Raw genomic sequence first — 18,972 nt, 5'->3', positions numbered from 1 at the left:
CCCATATGCTTTGCACTCAATCAAATGAAAACACTTCCTGCGGCGGGAGGCGGTAAACACGCCCCCCTCCTTTGGGTTGCACTTTGCCCTCCGGAAACGAAGGAAGAGCGGCGCCTGCTAATCAGAAGGTCGGATTCCTGCGTGTCGAAGCGTACTGAACCACGGAGCGGCGTGTGGATGTGCATCGCTCCTGATGAGCTCCTGTGTGACGCCCCCTCCTTCCCCCACCAGTGTGTAGTGGTACAAACGCGGTCTGATTGTGCATCCATAGCACGATGAAAGCAAAAGGCAAACTATTCGCAGAGCATTCCAACCGACAAAACAGCCAATAAAGGGAAAGTACAACATGAAGAAGAAATACAATCTGAGATAAAGGGGATAAATCGGTGCTGTCAGAACAATATCTGTTTCATTTGTGTTTTGTATTTTCAACCAGCAAGACCTGCACTCAGGAGAGATCATCCACAGGAGTTTTGCTAACACAATATCTCAGTGCTTCCTTTAGGTCAGAACCAGAGGGCCGCTGTGTGTTTGTCTGTGTGCGTCTGCCCAGGAGGAAATCTGAAGCGCTGGATGCTGCGGCCCGCTGACTATCAGCGCTTCATCAAATGTTCATTCCTCTGGTCAGTAATAGACTTTGACTCCTTCATCAGCCTTCTGTTTGCAGGAAGATCAAAGAGGGGATCTGCAGTCGAGCATCTCCTCTCTCATTAGGAGAGGTGAGCAACAGCATGGCATTGATTACAAATGTGTGCGTGCGTGTGTGTGTCGGGGGGGGATAGTTCTGCAGTGTACTTTGTAGAATGCATCAATTGGCATAAACAGAGTTTTCTTTAGTGTATAATCGACCTGATAAAAAGAGTTCTATCAGGATGGAGAGTGCAGATGCCTGATGTCAGAGAGGTTCTTGTGTCTATGGTAGCCCAGAAGGGATAAACCAAGCATTGATTCTAGATGGGACCCTTTGTGTTATGGTGTGTAGTTGTCAATCTGGCTTTGGTTCACAGGGACTTTCAGCACGATGCCGCAAAATCCTAAGTGTCATCATTTGGTTTGACATTCGAATTTGTGGAAATATGTTTTACTGTCTTTTTTGCTTTGGGTCTTTAAAGTTATTAATGCATCATTGTGGTTATTATTGTCTATTTTTTGTCTCTTTGTGGTCATTTGGATTGTATGTTTAGATTTGGGACTTTTTGTAGTTCTGTCTCCTGCAGTGATGCCAGGAACTGGTGTTGCTCTAATCTGACCACCTTTTTCAGTAACAAATAATCTCGTTAGTATGTGCAAACCAGTTATCAGATTAAAGTTACTTGTCCACTTGTCATTAATAGTAAAATAAATATTTGATTTCTTGCGTCTCTGGGAGTGAAGCCACGTAGTTTTCAGCATGAGGGTCCCGTCACGTGTACATACATAGACCTACCACGCAGCGACACAAACAGGAGAGCGAGAGATGCGCATTTTCGAGTTGGAAATACAAATCACTATTTTGAGAATTTGTCAGCTAAAGATGGGAATATCAAGGTTCGTTGTACACTCTGTGCTGGTGGCGACAAAGTGCCATCAAGCCAGTGTTTTTCCTACCGTTATAACAGCGTGGGGCGTGTGCGCATATGTCCGTATATGCACACACACAGCCGGGTCTGATCGTCAGCAGCACAGCAGACACCCCCCCCCTCCACCCCCCCCAGGTCAGCTGAACCACCCGCCCGACTCGACTAGATAAAGTGAGTGTTGGCAAAGCCAGTTGTCATTTTCATGTTACTTGTCGGCAGCTGGTGATTGTAACAAATAAAGTAACTTGTAATCTAACTTAGTTACTTTTAAAATGAGTAATCAGTAGTCAGTAATACCATTACTTTTTCAAAGGTGCCTGTGGCAACACTGTTCTTCTGTGATCCATCTTGTAATTATATTAAACTAAACGGCACCGTGTGTTATGTGGCTCACCTGACAGTAATGCACTGTATCTTTTGTGATTACAGTTTGAGCAGTTGAGCGATTTGGCCAGTTTGCATATTGGAGAAGCCGAGTTATGCCGAGTCACTTCCGACCATCTGACATAATCAGTAACTTAGTAATGGTGAACTTTATTTTTACTGGAATAAAGTATTATGTTTCTGTCTATCTGTGTTAAAGCACAACTGTTTAATTAATATTTTATGTCCCTCTGTTATTGTCTAATGCTTCTTTCTGCACGCTTTCTGAGTTTCGGCCCTATTCTGCATGCTTGCAGCTCTCGACTGCAGATCCACTGTACAATGTGTTTTTTATATGCATCTGTCCATCCTGGTCTCCTGTGGGTCCGTATGAATGGCGGTTATTGTAAGATGGCAAAGCCTGAATCACTCTGCAGCGATTTCAGTAAACCTTTCCAGTCGTATGTATGAAATACAGCCATAATTTCCCTAAGCTGTGTCTGCCACAGGCAAGATCCCAACTACACAATATGAAGCCTTCAGCTATACAACTGCAGCCAGGGGCCAATTTTAGCTTGAATGAAAGAGGATGTGATTTTTTTATCTGGAGAGTGCAGAATATTGAATTGTTCCCCCCTTTCAAACAGCAGACAGTATAGTAAACGAATGTAAAGAACAAATTCTGCCTTTATTTTCAGGCAAGAATACTTGGTTTATGTCGCAATGCAGTTGAGCTGGGGGACATAGTGAGGTTCCTAACATGTAGAGCTGGGTCTTTACTTGTGATCCCTCAGTTCTCCGTCACCAGAGAGCACCACCTTCCTCAGTGACCGAGCTAAGCTAACTGGAGCTTGTTAGCTTCCTCCCTTCAGAGGGCTCTATTTTACTTCTATTGTACACCTTTTAGTGAATTAAATGGTTTACAATAGGATAAATAATGTTAGTGGAGGATGAACTACTACAAAATGTGTTGTCATGACATCTGTCAAGCTTTCAAAACCTTTTTAGAACCAAGTCATTTGAGAAGACTCTTTCTGTCCCAGTGTATCCAAGCCATTTACAAATGTAACGCTTGCATGATCATGCACATTAAACGAGATGATTAATGCTTCGTATTTTGTTATCTTTGAAGCAGAAGAGAGAGAAAAGCTGCCATTTGGGTCATGTTTATATTCACAGGCATTATTCATAATTAGCTCTGATCATTAACAAAAACACATCAGTGAAGAACTGGTCCAGAATTAAAAATAGTACTCGTAAATCCTCCAGAAGCAGCCCAGTGCCAACAGGACGCATCCTAAAGAGAGAGGGGCCGTTTGCAGACGATCAGGAGACACTACTTTAGAGAGGTTGGGTTATCGTAGCCCATAATGCCTCAGAAGATGCACTTGACATCTGTCTGCAGCATACGGCATATCTGCAGACTTTTGAGCCCCGGGGCTAGCCATGCAGCTGCTTCTTACAGTAGAAGGGTTCCTCAGCCACCTGCCGTAGCTACCAACGGCTCCCTGCTTATCCTGCAGGGTCCATCCCATGACCTCGGGGCACCTGAACTCCTCCAACTCCCCATTGAGTCCCTGGTTACATCGCCTCATGCAACCAGCTGTCCGATGCTTTAAAACGCAGGACACGTTAAGCCACGGGGGAGTTCACGCTCCCGGGAGCTGATGATCAGAATCTAGCGTGATTTCGCAGCAGTCCATTTAACACGACTGCAGACATGAATTCAGAGAAGGATTTGGAAATCTAAAATATGCATGAAAAGAAACAAATGTTGGCATGAATGAAAATGGAATTTTTGACAATTTATAGTCTTTCTCAGAGAAAATCAGACAGAGCGCCCTGAAGACGGTTTAGACTGCCGGCCCGATCCTCAGATCCTCAGAACAAAACACCAACAGCTCTGTGAGGAAACATCTGCTGCTCGCAGGAAAATGTGCAAGAAACCTGAGAACCTAAAAAATCATTCTTACCTCCTGATCAACATTTTTGCATTAATTCTATTCACATGTTTTCACAAGTTGTATGGCAATTAGCACATATTCCATTACATCAGGCCTCATTTGCATATTTACAAATAACATTTGGTCATACCAGATACCTGTGTGAAATGAGTTTCTTTACTGATCTCTGACACCGAGCTGCCTCGATGCTCCTCAAGAGAAACAGAGTCTCCTGTTAAAAACATCTTTACGTCTGCAGCTAATTGATCCTTTATTATTGAAATTCCTGTCAGCTTGGGCAGTATTTCTGAGCAATTGATCCCTCAACTTGGCAATTACATCACTTATATCGGTGATTAATGAACCCGGGGTCTTGGATATCACTCAAATTTAGACAACTCTTTTCCAAAGACCGTAGCTCGCAGCATGAGGGGAAGTCTCCACGTATGAAACGCTGACGGCCCGTTGCACGCGCAGAAGCTGTGGCGCCCATTCAAAGACGGTTACCGAGGAGATCCATCTCAAACATTCCTTCACATGTGTGACATCCTGCTGCGCGATTCTCCCCCCCCCCCCCCCGAGTCCGACAACCTCCCCTTCATCAAACGCGGCTGGCTCCGCCCCCTCGCTGAAAGGAGAGCGGCTCGGGAAATAATGAGGCTGTCGGGCAGCTCCTTGAGATTTAGAGATGGATGTATGGGGGGGGTGCGCGTGTGTTTGAGTAAATTGGCTACGTTTTGGAATCTTTCCGAATAGCCAACATGTATTCCACTTGTTTGTGTTGGTGCAGGTGTTTTCAAAAGTATTTAAACCCTCCATTAGGAGTCACAGCTGGTGTGTGTGTGTGTGTGTGTGTGTGTGTGTGTGTGTGTGTGTGTGTGTGTGTGTGTGTGTGTGTGTGTGTGTGTGACTTTAGTTCAGGGGGCTCATTCTTCTCGCTGGCATTTATTACAGAACATTCAGTGCCAATTGATGAGCTCCCTGGAGTGAATGGGTTTACGCGGGGAGGGGGGAGGGGGTTGCTTGGGCTGGCGGACCCAAGAGCTGTTTATTTCTCCCCACTCATCACCTGAAGCACCGAGAGAAAGCAATAAAGGCCAGGAAGAAAGAGTAGGAGGGGGAGGAGGGTCACCATGTTTGTTTCGTTTATTCCTGATTTAGATTTTTGAAACAAATGTTTAATTTCATCTGTGCAAACAGTCAAATGGACAACGAGACTGTGATACAAGAGTTTTAAGCCTGCAAGGATCGTCGCCTGTAAGCCTCCCTCACACCCGGGGGGCAGAAATCCTCCTCGGCTTGGAGAGCTTTTTGTAATGATCTGAAATCAAAGGTGAAATAAAAAAGCAGACGAACATTCAAAATTAAATGAATTGAGTAAGTAAGAAAATCTGTGACAGAGTCATTGCCGTATTTGCTGTTCCTGCTCATGAGGAGCAGCGGAAGGTTCCTCCCTTTGTGGGATTTCACATCTGGTGTCCCGTGTGGCAGAACCCGGTTAGAACCTCTTTGATCGCACAAACCGCTGTGAAGTCTGCACATTGTTTGAGTCCTGCTTCGTCAGCGCTGCCTCAGAGGCTCTGCTCCTGTATAAACACTCACCGCACACCCCCCCCCTTTAAAAAGCTAGTAAAATAGATTTTCCTCAGTTTAGGTTTCTTCACTCTGATGATCCAGTGTTCATGCTTTTGATACGCGTGGTTCATTGAACTCAATAAGAAGCGTGCAGCGTGATGATTGGCGGCTGCTCTGAGGGACTCGTGCGTAGAGGAAGGAACCCTTGACACCGTGGAAGACACTACGCTAGTAATGATGCTTCTGCTTCTGCTCTCCTACGTCTGACCCGACTTCCTCGCCCCTTCTCGGCGGACGTCTCGGCGGACGTCTCGGCGCTCCGAGTCCCGCCGGTAGAAAAAGAAAAAGAAAAGGACAGTAGATGAAAATGGGGGAGAAGAAGAGGAGCAGGGGAGCGAAGGCAGGAGGAATAATGAGCATAAAAAGACACAGCGTGCATGTTTTAATCATTTGAAAAAGGAAATGTTCTTGCTTTTTAAAAATGTTTGGTGCCTCATTCTTGATATTTCTGGACCAAGAGAGAATCAAGTGGATCATCATTATTATCATCATCGTATTTTTCATTATTATGTCTTCCCCGAGGCCACATAAAAATCCATAAATAATGACACACTGTTTCTAGACAGTGAACAGATGGAAAAGAATATTCATCAAATCATCAAAATAGCCAGAAATGTTACTCTCTGCTCTCACTGTCCCTGCTAACATTTCTATCAGATAATTATTGAATGGATTTCATAGATTGAATAGATCAACTCGATCAGAGACAACACCGACCCGTCCCTTCCACGAACCCCCCTCACACACACACACACACACACACTTGGGTCAATCCCGATGTGATTTACTGGCTCTTCAGCTTCTAATTTATTTTCCAATTGCCGGCATCTCTGCTTTTATGGCTTGTTGTCCCACCGTCACGCCTCCCCTACCCCACCCCCTCTCTCACCCGCCTCCTCCCCTCGTTACTGCAGAGGCTTGGCTCGGAGCGTTCAAGTGAGCCGCATTCGATCAAACCCCAACCGTATATGGGCTGCCATTAGAATAAACAGGATGGGCCCGTGCCGTACATGGGCTATACGCTATGGGTCTATTCCATCTAAAACGTCCCCATCATATGTCCCCCTGGAGTCGGGGGGGGGGAATAAAGAGACGTTCTTGTTGTCTTTCTTATTTCACAGACTCTTTGTGCCTGTGTGGACTTGGTACTTCTTCTTGCTAGAATAAAGAGCGTAGAGTTGAGGTGTTGAGGGTCCAAGAGAGGTCCACGGGGGTGTGGACACCCAGGAACGTTAAACTTGCGACACGCTCAACCTCCGTCCCGTTTTCATGATGGTGGGGGTCAGTTCAACAGGGCCGAAGTCATTGAGGCTCTCTGCCTTGGGGTATTTCGGCACCGGCACGATGGAGGTGGTTTCAAAACAGGTGGGGGCGGCTGCCTGAGCCAGTGGCAGATTAAAGATGTCAGTCAACACCGCAGTCAGCGGATGCATTCAAAGTTTAACGTGGTCATTGTCATGTTGTATTACTTTTCTCTGAGGGTGGTTCTTCGAATGCAGACTCATGATGATGCACCGCCGGTAATCCCACTTGTAACTGTGGCACATCTGTTAATCTGCGTGGCTCCCTGATCGGCTCGGATTAAGGAGAAATCGACGAGGCGTGACCGATCGATGTGTGCAACCCAGGGAAATGTGTGATATATGTGTCTGCTATTTGTGTACCTCAATGTCAAATAATACAGGAGCATCAGCATTTGGGGTTTCCCTTCGCTCGGACCACCATTGCGCTCCGGTGTCCGGTGGTTCGTTGCTGCGCCTGTTGGTACCACATGCTGTGAAGTATGCAAACACATCTGACCCCTCGTTGACCAGCGCTATCGGCTGCGTATCGCTAACAAGGCCAGTCGGCCTGTTATCTCCCCCCCCCTCAACCTTCTCCCCCTCTCCGTGTGAATACAAATGCAGAGCTTTGATATTCTGCTGATGGCCCGGCTGTAAAATGGCTCTGATGATGAAAGCGCCTCGTCCTGTCTTTTTGATTCATACGCGCCGGAAGCAAAGCATTTATTACTGATTTTATCAAAAACTGTAAAATATGCGTAATTTTTCCGCATGTTTCCATAGCTTTTCAAAATGAGGACACTTCACTTTTTGCATGGTGTTGGGGGGGGGGGGCTGAAATTCGCTCACGCTGTAACAATCATCTCCTCTGAAATCAATTTTCACAACTGATATCAAACCCCGATCTGAGTCATTCCGTCTAAGTGGAATTCATCAGAACTGGAAGCTCCTGAAAACTTCAATTACAAAGTGTTGCTCTTTGATAGAAAATATGAATATGTATAAATATATGCAAAATAAATAAAAGAACACCACCCCCCCCCGGCCGTTTCTGTTTCCCAAAGTAAAAGATAACAGAGCCACTCCGTGGAACACGGGAAGTGCATCTGTGTGTGTGTGTGTGTTGGGTTCAGGGACACTTGACAGAAAAAAGGAGTGTAACAGAAACACAAAGCAGCTCATTCCCTTCCTCTTCCTTGGATTATGTTGAAGTCGGCGCTCGTGTTCTGAGGCCTTTTGTCTCATTTTTCTCACAGTACCCAAACTTTTCTCCTTTGATTCAATGGGTTTGACTGGTACCGTGTGTTGGAAGCCTGTCACATTTTCACCATTAAGGGGTTCACTTTGGATTTCTCGCATCGTTGGGACCATTCAGCCTCGACGGCAGCGCGCCAGTGACTCAGGATTTGACCTTGCGAGCTTTGACACCCGCCGCCATAACTCCGGCACGCGGCGGTTGTCGGGGGGGGGGAATGAGGCCATAACTCAGGCCGCCGCGTGGCCCCATGCGACAGGCAAACACGCACTCACGCAGATGTGGAGGTACTTTAAGAGGAGAGTGATCACCCGGATCAATTCTTGGGTAGCACAGATAAATTGCGAGGATGCGTCCGAGCGGAAGTTAGTGGTTAGAGGCCGTAAGTCGTCGTCTTTATGGGTCCCGTAGATCGCAGAAGGTAGCGTCCACGTGCACACATACCGCTAACCCTTAAAAAAAAAAATTATTGAGAATTCTTGGATGGACTTGACAAAGCGTCCTTTCATGTTTTGGGGTTTTTCACTGCCTTTAAAAGACATTTAACCAAGTGTTTAATGTGGTCGTTGCTTCCATCTGCAGATCAGGAGCAGATCCTCTTCACCTTCATCTCCTCCAGACCCGACTGTCGCGTCGCACTTTGTTCTGCTCAGTGCGGGTAGAATGCGAGTTGTACTGAAGGCCGGTTATTGTTGTCATTGATTTTAGGGTTGTTAAGCCTTTTTCTCGCTTGTTTGGATCCGTGATCTGTGACTGTAGCTTCCCATGAGCCTGATCGATGCTTTAAAAAAAATCCTCCTGGGGGTCCTTTTAGGGGAATTCTAGATCTGGCTTTGTCATAAAGAGTGAGTGGACCTCTGGGATCAATAACTTTTAAACTTCGTTTAATCCATCGCCTTTCTCTAAGCTGATGGAATTTGTGAAAGTGTTTTTGATCACTTCATCCCATGTCATCTTTTACTTATTTCTGACTTTTCCACTTCCTGCTGCACAGCAGGTTTGCTTTTGGGATTACATGCAATAGTCTGAGGGCAATACGAATACATTATTTAATCATCTAGCCTATGATTTGAGGGACAATAAGGTCCTCATGAGTCCTCGTTGATTCAGACCGAAACATCTCAAGTCTCGACCCTACGACCTCCTGCCTTGAGTTGTGGCCGTCTCTCTAACACAGGCGAAAGTGTTAATGTTAGTCAGGTCAGACGCATCTCATTGGGGAGTTCTCCTTTCCTGCACCAGATAACGAGAGGTCTCTCCGAGAGAAAACCCCATTGGAGGATGTGGTTAAACCCATTGAATGAATTACTTTATTTTATGGAACCAGAGAAAACATGAAAATAAATGTTTTTAAAGAGTTCTACCATGAGGAAGGAACGGAAAGGAGGAAAGAAAATAAATAGACCAAAAAAAGAGGAGTGAAAAAGGTGGAAAAATAAATGAGAATTAAAAGGAGTGAAGAACATCTAAAAGGACACAGGGAAGAAAACACAATAGTAAAAAGACTTAATGTACTCCCATTAAGAAAAAGAGAGGGGGAAAAGTGAGCATATGACAGACAATCAAACCAAAGAAACATGATGTACTACAAGAAAAGAACAGACTAAACCGAAGAAAACAAACGTCTAACGTGAACATGAAAGGGAAAAGACCAGCGTTGATCATTGGACTGAGTAATAAAACTATGTGAACGTTGGCGTAACCTTTGAGGAATCCCACTGGGTGGTTCAATGCAATCTGCCCGAACATGTTCGTTATTGATGGAAGACGAGCGGTGCAGCAGAGGTGAAGGGGTCACGAGATGAACAGCTCTCCTGGAGACAGGACATGAGGGGCCCTCGTGGACCAGCCCATGTGATCATCTTCACTCTCATTTCCCCCAACGTCCGATCCGCGTTGTAGTCCGATCATTGTCTATTTATCCAAACGGGCAGAGACTTCATGTAGCCACCAGACACCAGGAGAAATGAAGCTTAGTCCATTGGCGGCAGCATCGTAAGTGACCATTATCTAGATTTGTGATTTCATTGTCGCCATCTTGGATTTCGGCCTTAGCTCTGTTGGTAGGACCAGGAGTCCACTCATTTGGAATGCTGAGGAGTGACTTAAAGACTGTGGCAGTGGCACAGACCTGTCAATCAGTGGTAGCCCCGCCCTAAAGCATCACCTGATTTATCGTCTTTCTGACTCTAAATGGAACCCAACTTATTAAATGAACATGATGCTGTATTCTTTTTAGAAGAAGAAAGAAGTTGTAGTGCCATACTCACGCTGCATGTCGGACAATTTCACATTCTCTGTCATGGTGTATCATTTATAATGATTTTGCCCCCATCTGAGTGCTGGAGAATTGAGGCATGCGGAGACCGGAAAGGTGGAAAATGAATAAAAAGCTGCAGACTTTTTATGGCCGGCTTGAGTGACATTCATTGAAAGCAGCGGCGTCTCAGCCGTGGCTCCATGAAATGTCAAACAGTTCTCTCCCTCCTCTGATGTGCTCCTGGAAAGTCGCCTCCTTCCATCGCAGTCCCTTTTTCTTCAACCTTTAGGACAAACTCTTGGAAAAAAAAAAACCTCAAAGGACTGTTCTTAGACGACCAAAATCTATAAACACCACGTTTTATGCCCAATTCACACGCTTGTTGGGTTCTTTGACTCCAAAGAAATAGTTCTGATTCTGCCGAGCGGTGTTTCATCAGGAGACGCACACATCCGCGACGCGGTGTGTCGTTTCAGTGCGTTTGATCTGTCCCGGTTTCGTGTCTCCTCAGGTGGAATCTGCATCGCTCAGTCGCTGAAGATCCCCCACGAGCACAAAGCCTCCAACTTCGATAAAGTCATCCGTCTGCTGCTGGACACTCGCTACGCCAGGGCGGTGATCCTGTTCGCCTCCGACGAGGACATCCGGTAAGTAATACCAAGTACAGTAACTGTTTACAGTAGAGAACACCTGCCTGCACATGGGTATGTTGTGTTATACTGCGTGACGGTGTGTTTGTGCTTGGATCCAGGGGTATCCTGAACGCCAGTAAGCGGGCGGACCAGATCGGCCACTTCCTGTGGATCGGCTCCGACAGCTGGGGGGCCAAGAACAGCCCCATCCACCAGCTGGAGGACGCCGCCGTGGGCGCCGTCACTATCCTGCCCAAGAGAGCCACCATCAGCGGTGAGTTCGCCCTCAAGTCTCCTGCAGGCGCGCTGGTCGCCGGGGGGTGGTACAGTTCTCCTGGTCCCTGGACCTCCAGGGGGAACATTCAAGCTTCACCATTTTGTGATTTTGCTGTGACGTGTTTGAGGATGATCATATCTATTAGATCCATTTGCTTTTTTTTTACTCCACAAAGGATGAAGGGTTGCCCCTCCCTCTGTGGTCATCATCTCAACAGCAGACACATTTGCTTTTGTATTTGGCTTTGGTGAACATGCAGTTTAGAAAAATATTTTCTTTCCCTCTGAAGGTTAGATGTTAAGATTGAAATTCCTCTCATGTCTTAAATTTGGAGCCACAGCCAGTTAGCATAGAAACTGTAACGAGGGAAGGGGGGGGGTCGGGGGGGCATTGAAGCTTGGCTTCATGATGACCTGACCAAGTTGCTGAAAGGCCTTTTTCAACCGCCCATCTCTCCCATCTCTGAGCGAGCTGCCGGTGCTGGAATACGACCAAATGTTGTGATAATTGGATTAAACCGAGCCGAAATGTGTCAACATGCAGCATGTCGGATCAACACTGTGCTAATGATACTGAAGCTACGACCCTCCTCCAGACGGCCCATTAGCTCAAGACCTTTTCTTATTTTGCAGCACATGTGCTTTACTCACTTTAGGGACAAAGTAATTTCCCTTTTCTCGTATCACAACGGAGCTTCAGACATTCAAGAATGATCATAATCCCGAACCAACTGTTTGTTATGGATTCAGCCAAAAAAAAAGACAAAGTCCCATCATTACATCCTCCAACTCCTCGTAAAGCTCCACGATCAACTCGTCTTGTTTGTTGATTTTGTGCTTCCCACCAACCGTTTGAGCTAAGCTGAGACAACCAGCCGCTGCTAGCTTCACAGGGGTTTCACTGGAGGTGTGTGTGTGACTGGTTTGAACAGGCTCGGTACCGATTGTACTAATGGAGGAGGCAAGTGACACGAGTGGCAGTTCCTGATTAGCGCTAATGACCCGTTTTCATGTGCGATAAAGGATCAGTGTATCAGACGTAGGAGTCTACATCCAGGAAATGAGTTCTGACCATCGATGGCATCTAAGCCAGCGTCAAAATAAATAATTAATTAATCTATGACTATTCCCCAGAAATCCTATTCCATTCACTTAAGGCCTTTTTTGTTCCGTTGGTTTCGACATATCCGACTGTGACAAAGAGAATAAGGATTCCCTCTGATCATCTTCATCACAGAACCTGCTACATCTTACATGCTTGCACCTTGTACGCTAAGCCCAGAGACGCCACACATCACAGCCGACCAGCGGCGGGCTGTCAGCCTGGGATGTGGACGTGAGGGAGTGCGGGACGCTATGAGCATGTGACGCAGGCAGCGAGAGGAAGGGCCGGCTCCTCCGCTTCCCCTCGCTCTTTCCCTTGTGCGGTGGTGGTTGTCCTTGTGATATCACACTCGGGTCGCTCGTTCCCTTCCATCATCTCGTCAGACCTCTGGAGACACACGCGGCTCCTGTTGGTCACGTAAACCCAAAGCTGAGCCGCCTGCTGAGAGCGAGGGCAGAGATGGGAAAGGGCAACTTGGAGGATGGGAGTCTGAGGATAAAAATAAAAAAAATCAAGGGGGCGAACTGAGGGAAGGAAGGCTGTGTGAACTCCTCGTTGGCCTCCAGCCTCCATCTCCATCCCCGAGTCTCCCAAAACGGAGAGATATGGACGTGAACGTAGGAGGCGTTCTGTTCACTGCGCCACCACTTCCCCCAGAATAAAGGGCACCACCCGACCATGACATCAAATTAGAAGCAATGTTATTACATAATAGACATTTTAAACACACTAATTTGCTTTTTCTTCAGCAAACCAAAACTTGTTCCAGCAGAATCTTATAATTAATACGTACTTCATTTTACGTCAGCGTGAAAGCGTTTTCAGTCAGGAGGAGCAGAGAGAGGTTAGCGAGGATGGCTGCAGACGCCTCCGCCCCCCCCCCTTCACCCCCCACCCCCGCCATCCTCTTTGTGAGGAAGCTGGGGCTGGTGGGTTCAGCGTGAGCATGTGCACGATAGAGATTAGCAGCGACTTTAATCGTGCTCCGTGTGCTTCGAACGCGATCCGTGTCGGCCAAGACGGATCTCCTCCTGCGCACATTCAGCCCTGACAAACAGGAAGTGACTGCGTTAGCACAGAGAAAATGCTAATTCTTTATTTGATGCATTAAGAGAGGAAAATGAGTCCCGCCTACAGGCTCGGGGGCCGTAGAAAAGGGGGTTAAATATATTATATTTAGGCGTTTCTTTTCATATTACATATTATATCACATTTATTATAGCAGCATGGATGCTCTACGACTTACAGACTTACAACGCCTGATGCATATGACTTTGAATGAGTAGTCTACGAGCATTTTCCACATCCACAACTAATCTCCAGCTTAGTTTCCTAGTTTGCTTTCTGCTGGGCTACAAAAGAACTTTATTTGTTCGTTGGGGTTGAATGAACTACTGAGGTTTATTCACGAACTGAAGCGCCGTGATGAATAAATAAATTACAGTCGACTTCTCGTCTCAGACGGGCCACAAACAGCTGTTTGTTGACTTATTCAGTTTGATCCATCCAGCTCAAAGCTTTTCCTTTGTGCTCTTTAAACTTCTTGATGCAGGATCATGAAGATCAGATACAAACTCATTTGGTCCACAAAGACGCATTAAGTTCCATAGACATAAAAGCTGAGCACCGCTGATCTCAGGAGGGTTTCTTTGGGGGGGGGGGGGGGGGGGGCGTACGGACCGATCACAGACACACCTGCTTGTGATGTAGAACTGCTCGGTGGATTGTTTTTATGACTGGAGGTGAAGACAAAGACAGACGGATCTGGGCTTAAACTCACTTTCTGATTGATGATCTGTAAAAGTTATAAAAGTAATATATTATGTCCTTGAAACGTCTTCACATGTCTCATACGATAAGCGTACCAAATCCCAAAGACGCATCACTGCTGCCCGTCACACTCAGATCGGAAAAAACTAAAAGAGGGAAGTCGGTGTGAAAATGCCGCCGTGTCGTGTGGAAACATTTGTCGAAGACTTTGTGGAACGAGTGCAGCAGCTACAGAGCTCTCGCTGTGATAAACTCGCTGTGTCTCCCCCCCCCCCCCCCCCCCCTCCACTCTCTCTCCCATCTCTTCAAGGGGGCTCTGACTGCGTGCCCCCCCGGGGAGTTAAACCAGGAACCCTGCAGCATGCGACACAGCTTGAGCCCGACACCTCAGAGCCGCATGAGCGCCGCGTGAACCTCACACCCTCCGAGAGGCTCTTTATGGAGCCCACGAAATGCGCTTTTACGTCACTCTTGTTAAAATAGACATTTAAGAACAACGCCACACTGCATTTAACGAGTCAGACACCGCTATGAACCTGCTTTGATCCACTCGCTGTTGCACTGAGAGAGCTGCGTGACAGCTCCTTCCCCTTTACAGTGCACCGGTGGGGTCGCGTGACCCCAAGCTGATCGGGGGGGGGGGGGGGGGGGGTCAGATTTTGAGCCAGATTTGTGATTGAGATGGAGACCGTTTTGCCGGTTTTGTGTGAGAAAACGTCATTTTAATGTAAACAGATTGCTGAATAAGGGAAAGAAAAATGTAAATTCATTACTCGACATACGGTGGCCCACCCCCGGACCCCCGGACCGACTCCTGACTCCAGACCTTCTTCTCTCATAAACAGAGTTTGATCTCTAAAAGCCCTCCAGCCTCTCACTCACACCCTCACCAGGAGTGCAGGGGCCTGCCGGTGCTTACCGATGATTACAGCGTTTCTGCCTCTAAAGCAACACACTTCAATGAGCAAAATGGGCCCTTTGCAAAGATTTTCTGTCAGATGCATTATGATGTTAAACCCCCCCCCCCCCCCCTCTCCCACACACACACACACACACACATCAACACAAGGATTAAGAAACCCTTGTGAAGCCTTCAGGTGCTGACGGCTGAGTGGCTGAGAGGGCGTTTGGGGGCTTTTAGCATCGACGGATGACTGAACGTTCAGAAAAAAACACATTTCAATAGATTTAAAACACTGCAACACTCCAAAAGTGAATGTTTTATGAGTGTTTATGAGGGTTGATGCAAAAATATGAATCAGATTTCACTCTTTCTCCACATTAACTGTGTAGGTGGAAGCCTGAAGTTAGGGTCTTGTTTTATTCATTCATTTCTCTATTATATTATCGTATACATTTATATGTTATGGCCAGTTGTATTGGTCACATTTGTCCTCATGTAGTTTGTTATAACCCCCAAATTGTGTTCCCACCACTATCGATACACAGTGTTTATTTAAGCCTCTATTTGGGATTACTTTTTAGCTGAATGATTTTGCCTGGACTCCAACCCTTCCTAGAAGGTCAAAAGGTCAGGACGAGGGGCAGAAAGAAGGTGTAAGAAGTCAGACGGTCAGAAGATCAGGACCATGGACAGAAAGAAGGTGTAAGAAGTCAGACGGTCAGAAGATCAGGACCATGGACAGAAAGAAGGTGTAAGAAGTCAGAAGATCAGGATGAGGGACACGAAGAAGGTCTCAGAAGTCAGAAGGTCAGAAGACTGGGTTGAGTGACAGGAAGAAGGTGTTTGTCGAATAGTGAGCCGTCTGAAATGCTCCAGGTGACTTGTCAGATGTTGTCCTGCTCTCGCTCTGATGTCCCTCCGCAAGAGAACTGTTGGGTTCATCTGGGGCAGCTGTGTTTTCATTGGCTCTCCTCACCTGCCCGTCACGGTTTTCTTCACTGGGTTTTATTTGGTTTTGCGTTTTGTTGAAAAGGCTCACAGAGACGTTTTAAGTTTATCTTACGGCGGATGTTAGCGTGTCGTGTTTCCACAATCAGAGCTGCAGCCGATGGATATTATTCATAATTTATTCATGACTTAAATAAATCATATATTATTGATATTATTCAAGGTAATCAGCCAATAACCTCAGTATGCAGGGAAAGTAGAAAACTATTTTCTGTGGTTTATTTCTTTCTTTCTATTTGTCTTCTCATTGCGGCTGCACTTGTTTTTCAGATAATTATTTCTTGTGTATCGATGTGTTGCCGTAAAAACAAAGAGTGTCCTAAAGTTCCTCCCAGCCTGACTTGATAAATCAACAAAACTAGAAAACAAGCTGAAAGGAGTTCGCAGTTTTTTTTTGTTTTTGTTTTTACCGCCGATGTGTGTGTGTGTGTGTGTGTGCGTGTTTGTGTGCGCGTGTTTGCGATGGAGAGATGCTGATGTGTCAGACGATGGTCTCCATTTCTAGTTACAAGTCTTCTTCAACACAGCGTGACGTTCACTTAGTAAACTACGGTCCATCTAGAGCAGGGGTGTCAAACTCATTTCAGGTTTGAGCCAGACGTGGGGGGGGGCGCTGAAGGGGCGGCGCGCTGGCGATACGGCCGACTGTTGGCTGGCGGCGCGGCTGTCACACGGTGGCAGCTTGACACCGGCGGCGGGATTTGGCCCGAGTTTGACATGTGAATGAAGCTCTCGCGGGCCACATAAAATGACGTGGCGGGCCACATCTGGCCCGCGGGCCTTGAGTTTGACACATCTAGAGTCAAACAGACCATAACGCGAGGGGACGCTTTAGGGCGGGGCTACACGTTGACTGACAGGTCTCTAGCAAACCCTTTTCTCATTTTGCCAAAGGAAACATAGACCTAGAGATGATGGCGCTGAGTAAGTGGTTGTGGAGCCTCAGCCCCGTTTTGGAATCCCAACTCACTGGGCTCCTAAAGGAGGGCCAGCCACGTAATGTCAATCCAAGCTCCAGTAAGTGGTCCGTCCCCCTGAGGCCGGGCTGATGAGTCATCACCACCTTTAAAATACAAAACCGTTATCTAAGAAACATCAATGTCACGATTGTGACTTTTAGACGTGTGGATCAGGTAACCTCATCTGAAGACCTTTTTGTAAATCAGAAGCATTTAAGACAACCTTCAGAGGGATCCGGGAGTTGCCATTGATTTACTTTAGTAGTTATTCAACCCAAAGCACAATATTTTTCTCATCATATCCAAGACTTGGTTGGCTGCTTAAACCTAACCCTGTAATGGAGTTAATCATTTCCGTAATGACATTCAGGTACATCCGATGAAATTAAAGTGAAACTTTCAAAACAGCATTCGTCGCCTTTAATCATCAGTAGCTGTGAATTTTCCACTTTCCAAAGGTTTTTGTCCCATACCCCCACTTAGTCGAGGTCTGTGCTGAGATGGAGCGGAACGGACGGAACACGTCCGCCTCGGTCTCGACTCACGGGATCAACGCGTCTCGCGTGTCAGAGGCGCTCTCCTGGTGGCGCTTGGGAGGAGACAAGGAGCGCAAAGGGGAGAAGGTGCCCCCCCCCCCGCACCCCCCACCCCCGAAAACAACAACATGTGTGTTTCTCTTCTGACCGGATGTGAAGCACCGAGGACTTTTCTAAAAACAACAAGAGCGGAAACATTAAAGATGGATGTTTGTGTGCAACGTCCAACGAGAGGCTGAACAGGAAGAACCGTTTGTTTACATCAAGGCTCCCGTTTAATGCACAGAAATATCAAATACTTAGTTTGAGAAAACTTAAAAGCATTTTTTTTTATATTACTGAGGGGATTGACATCAGAGATGATCACAGTGTTGTCCTCACTTAATGAATCCAGCAGGTGGATGCATTCAATTCCAATTAAATAATCATCACAATGATAAAAATTGAAATGAAAATGATATAATAATGAATTGTAATAAAAGTACTAGTACTCATTATAATAATGATATAGAATGATAAAATAAGGAATCAAAATGCCAAAATATTAAATCCACAATAATAATCTAATTAAAATGGAGATAAGAAACAATATTGGCATGAATACAATGAGGTAACACATGACTCTGAATTACTGTTCTTTGAATAGCGGCGAGTGATAGTTATTCTGCTACATACCCGAGATGTGGTTATTTTATTCTCACCGGGGGATTCTGATGAATTAAGGTTCTGGCCCTTGAGGGGACGTCCCGATGCAATTATTGTCGAATCCCCATTTTAGGAGAAGTCCGCTCGGCGTTCTGTTGCTCTAATGCGCCTGTAATAACTGTAATTACAGCCACGTTTCTCATTTAGCTTTTCTTTCAAGCTGCGACAAGATGCCGAAGGAACAATCTGCCCTTCAGTCACACGATTTAATGTCCTATTCATTCAGGGTCTTTTTTCTCTAAAGAGAGAACAGGCCGGGGGAAGAACTCATGGAGATTAATTGCATATAACCTACAGCGGTTGTTACAGTACGCGGAAATAAAGAGGGGAAAATTACTGAACCGTTTTGACACGGGACGTCCTGCTTTAACCCTTCACCCGCCCGCTCTGCCGTTTGGTGAAGCTCGACACCTTATGGAAGGGTGCATCGCTTTGTCTTTAAATATCACATGACCAAATTTCTGAACTGTGCAGTGTTTCCAACAAATGCGGACATATAGTACATTACTTCAATGAGTCGGCCTTCTTTTTGATCAATTGTAATATACATTTTGATATTTTTGCTAAAACAGTGGCATCCCAACCATTTGTGGTCTTTTTTGATTGTTATTACTGCCTCAAATAAAGGAATGCAGAAGAGGAAGAAATGTTTCTTAATGGGGACATACTATCAAGACTCATCACTAGCACAGATCACCCCCCCCCCCTCCCCTCCCCTCCCCTGCTTACATCTATTATTCACCGCCCCAAAAGAGATAAATCTCTGAATAGACGTCAGC

At 46.2% G+C, this 18,972-nt stretch overlaps 1 protein-coding gene across 1 annotated transcript in view; it reads left to right on the top strand.

The window, feature by feature from the left end:
• The window catches only part of grm7 (glutamate metabotropic receptor 7), a 104,439-nt gene that overhangs the window by 37,668 nt on the left and 47,799 nt on the right, over nt 1-18,972 (top strand). Inside the window, exons 3-4 of the mRNA XM_037490593.2 lie at nt 10,810-10,945; nt 11,050-11,204. Coding sequence (XP_037346490.2) covers nt 10,810-10,945; nt 11,050-11,204 — 291 coding nt within the window. The remainder of the gene's footprint in view (nt 1-10,809; nt 10,946-11,049; nt 11,205-18,972) is intronic.

This window comes from Pungitius pungitius, chromosome 8 (genome assembly GCF_949316345.1).
Source record: "Pungitius pungitius chromosome 8, fPunPun2.1, whole genome shotgun sequence".
NCBI lineage: Eukaryota > Metazoa > Chordata > Actinopteri > Perciformes > Gasterosteidae > Pungitius > Pungitius pungitius.
This window is presented reverse-complemented; position numbering and strand designations above follow the sequence as displayed.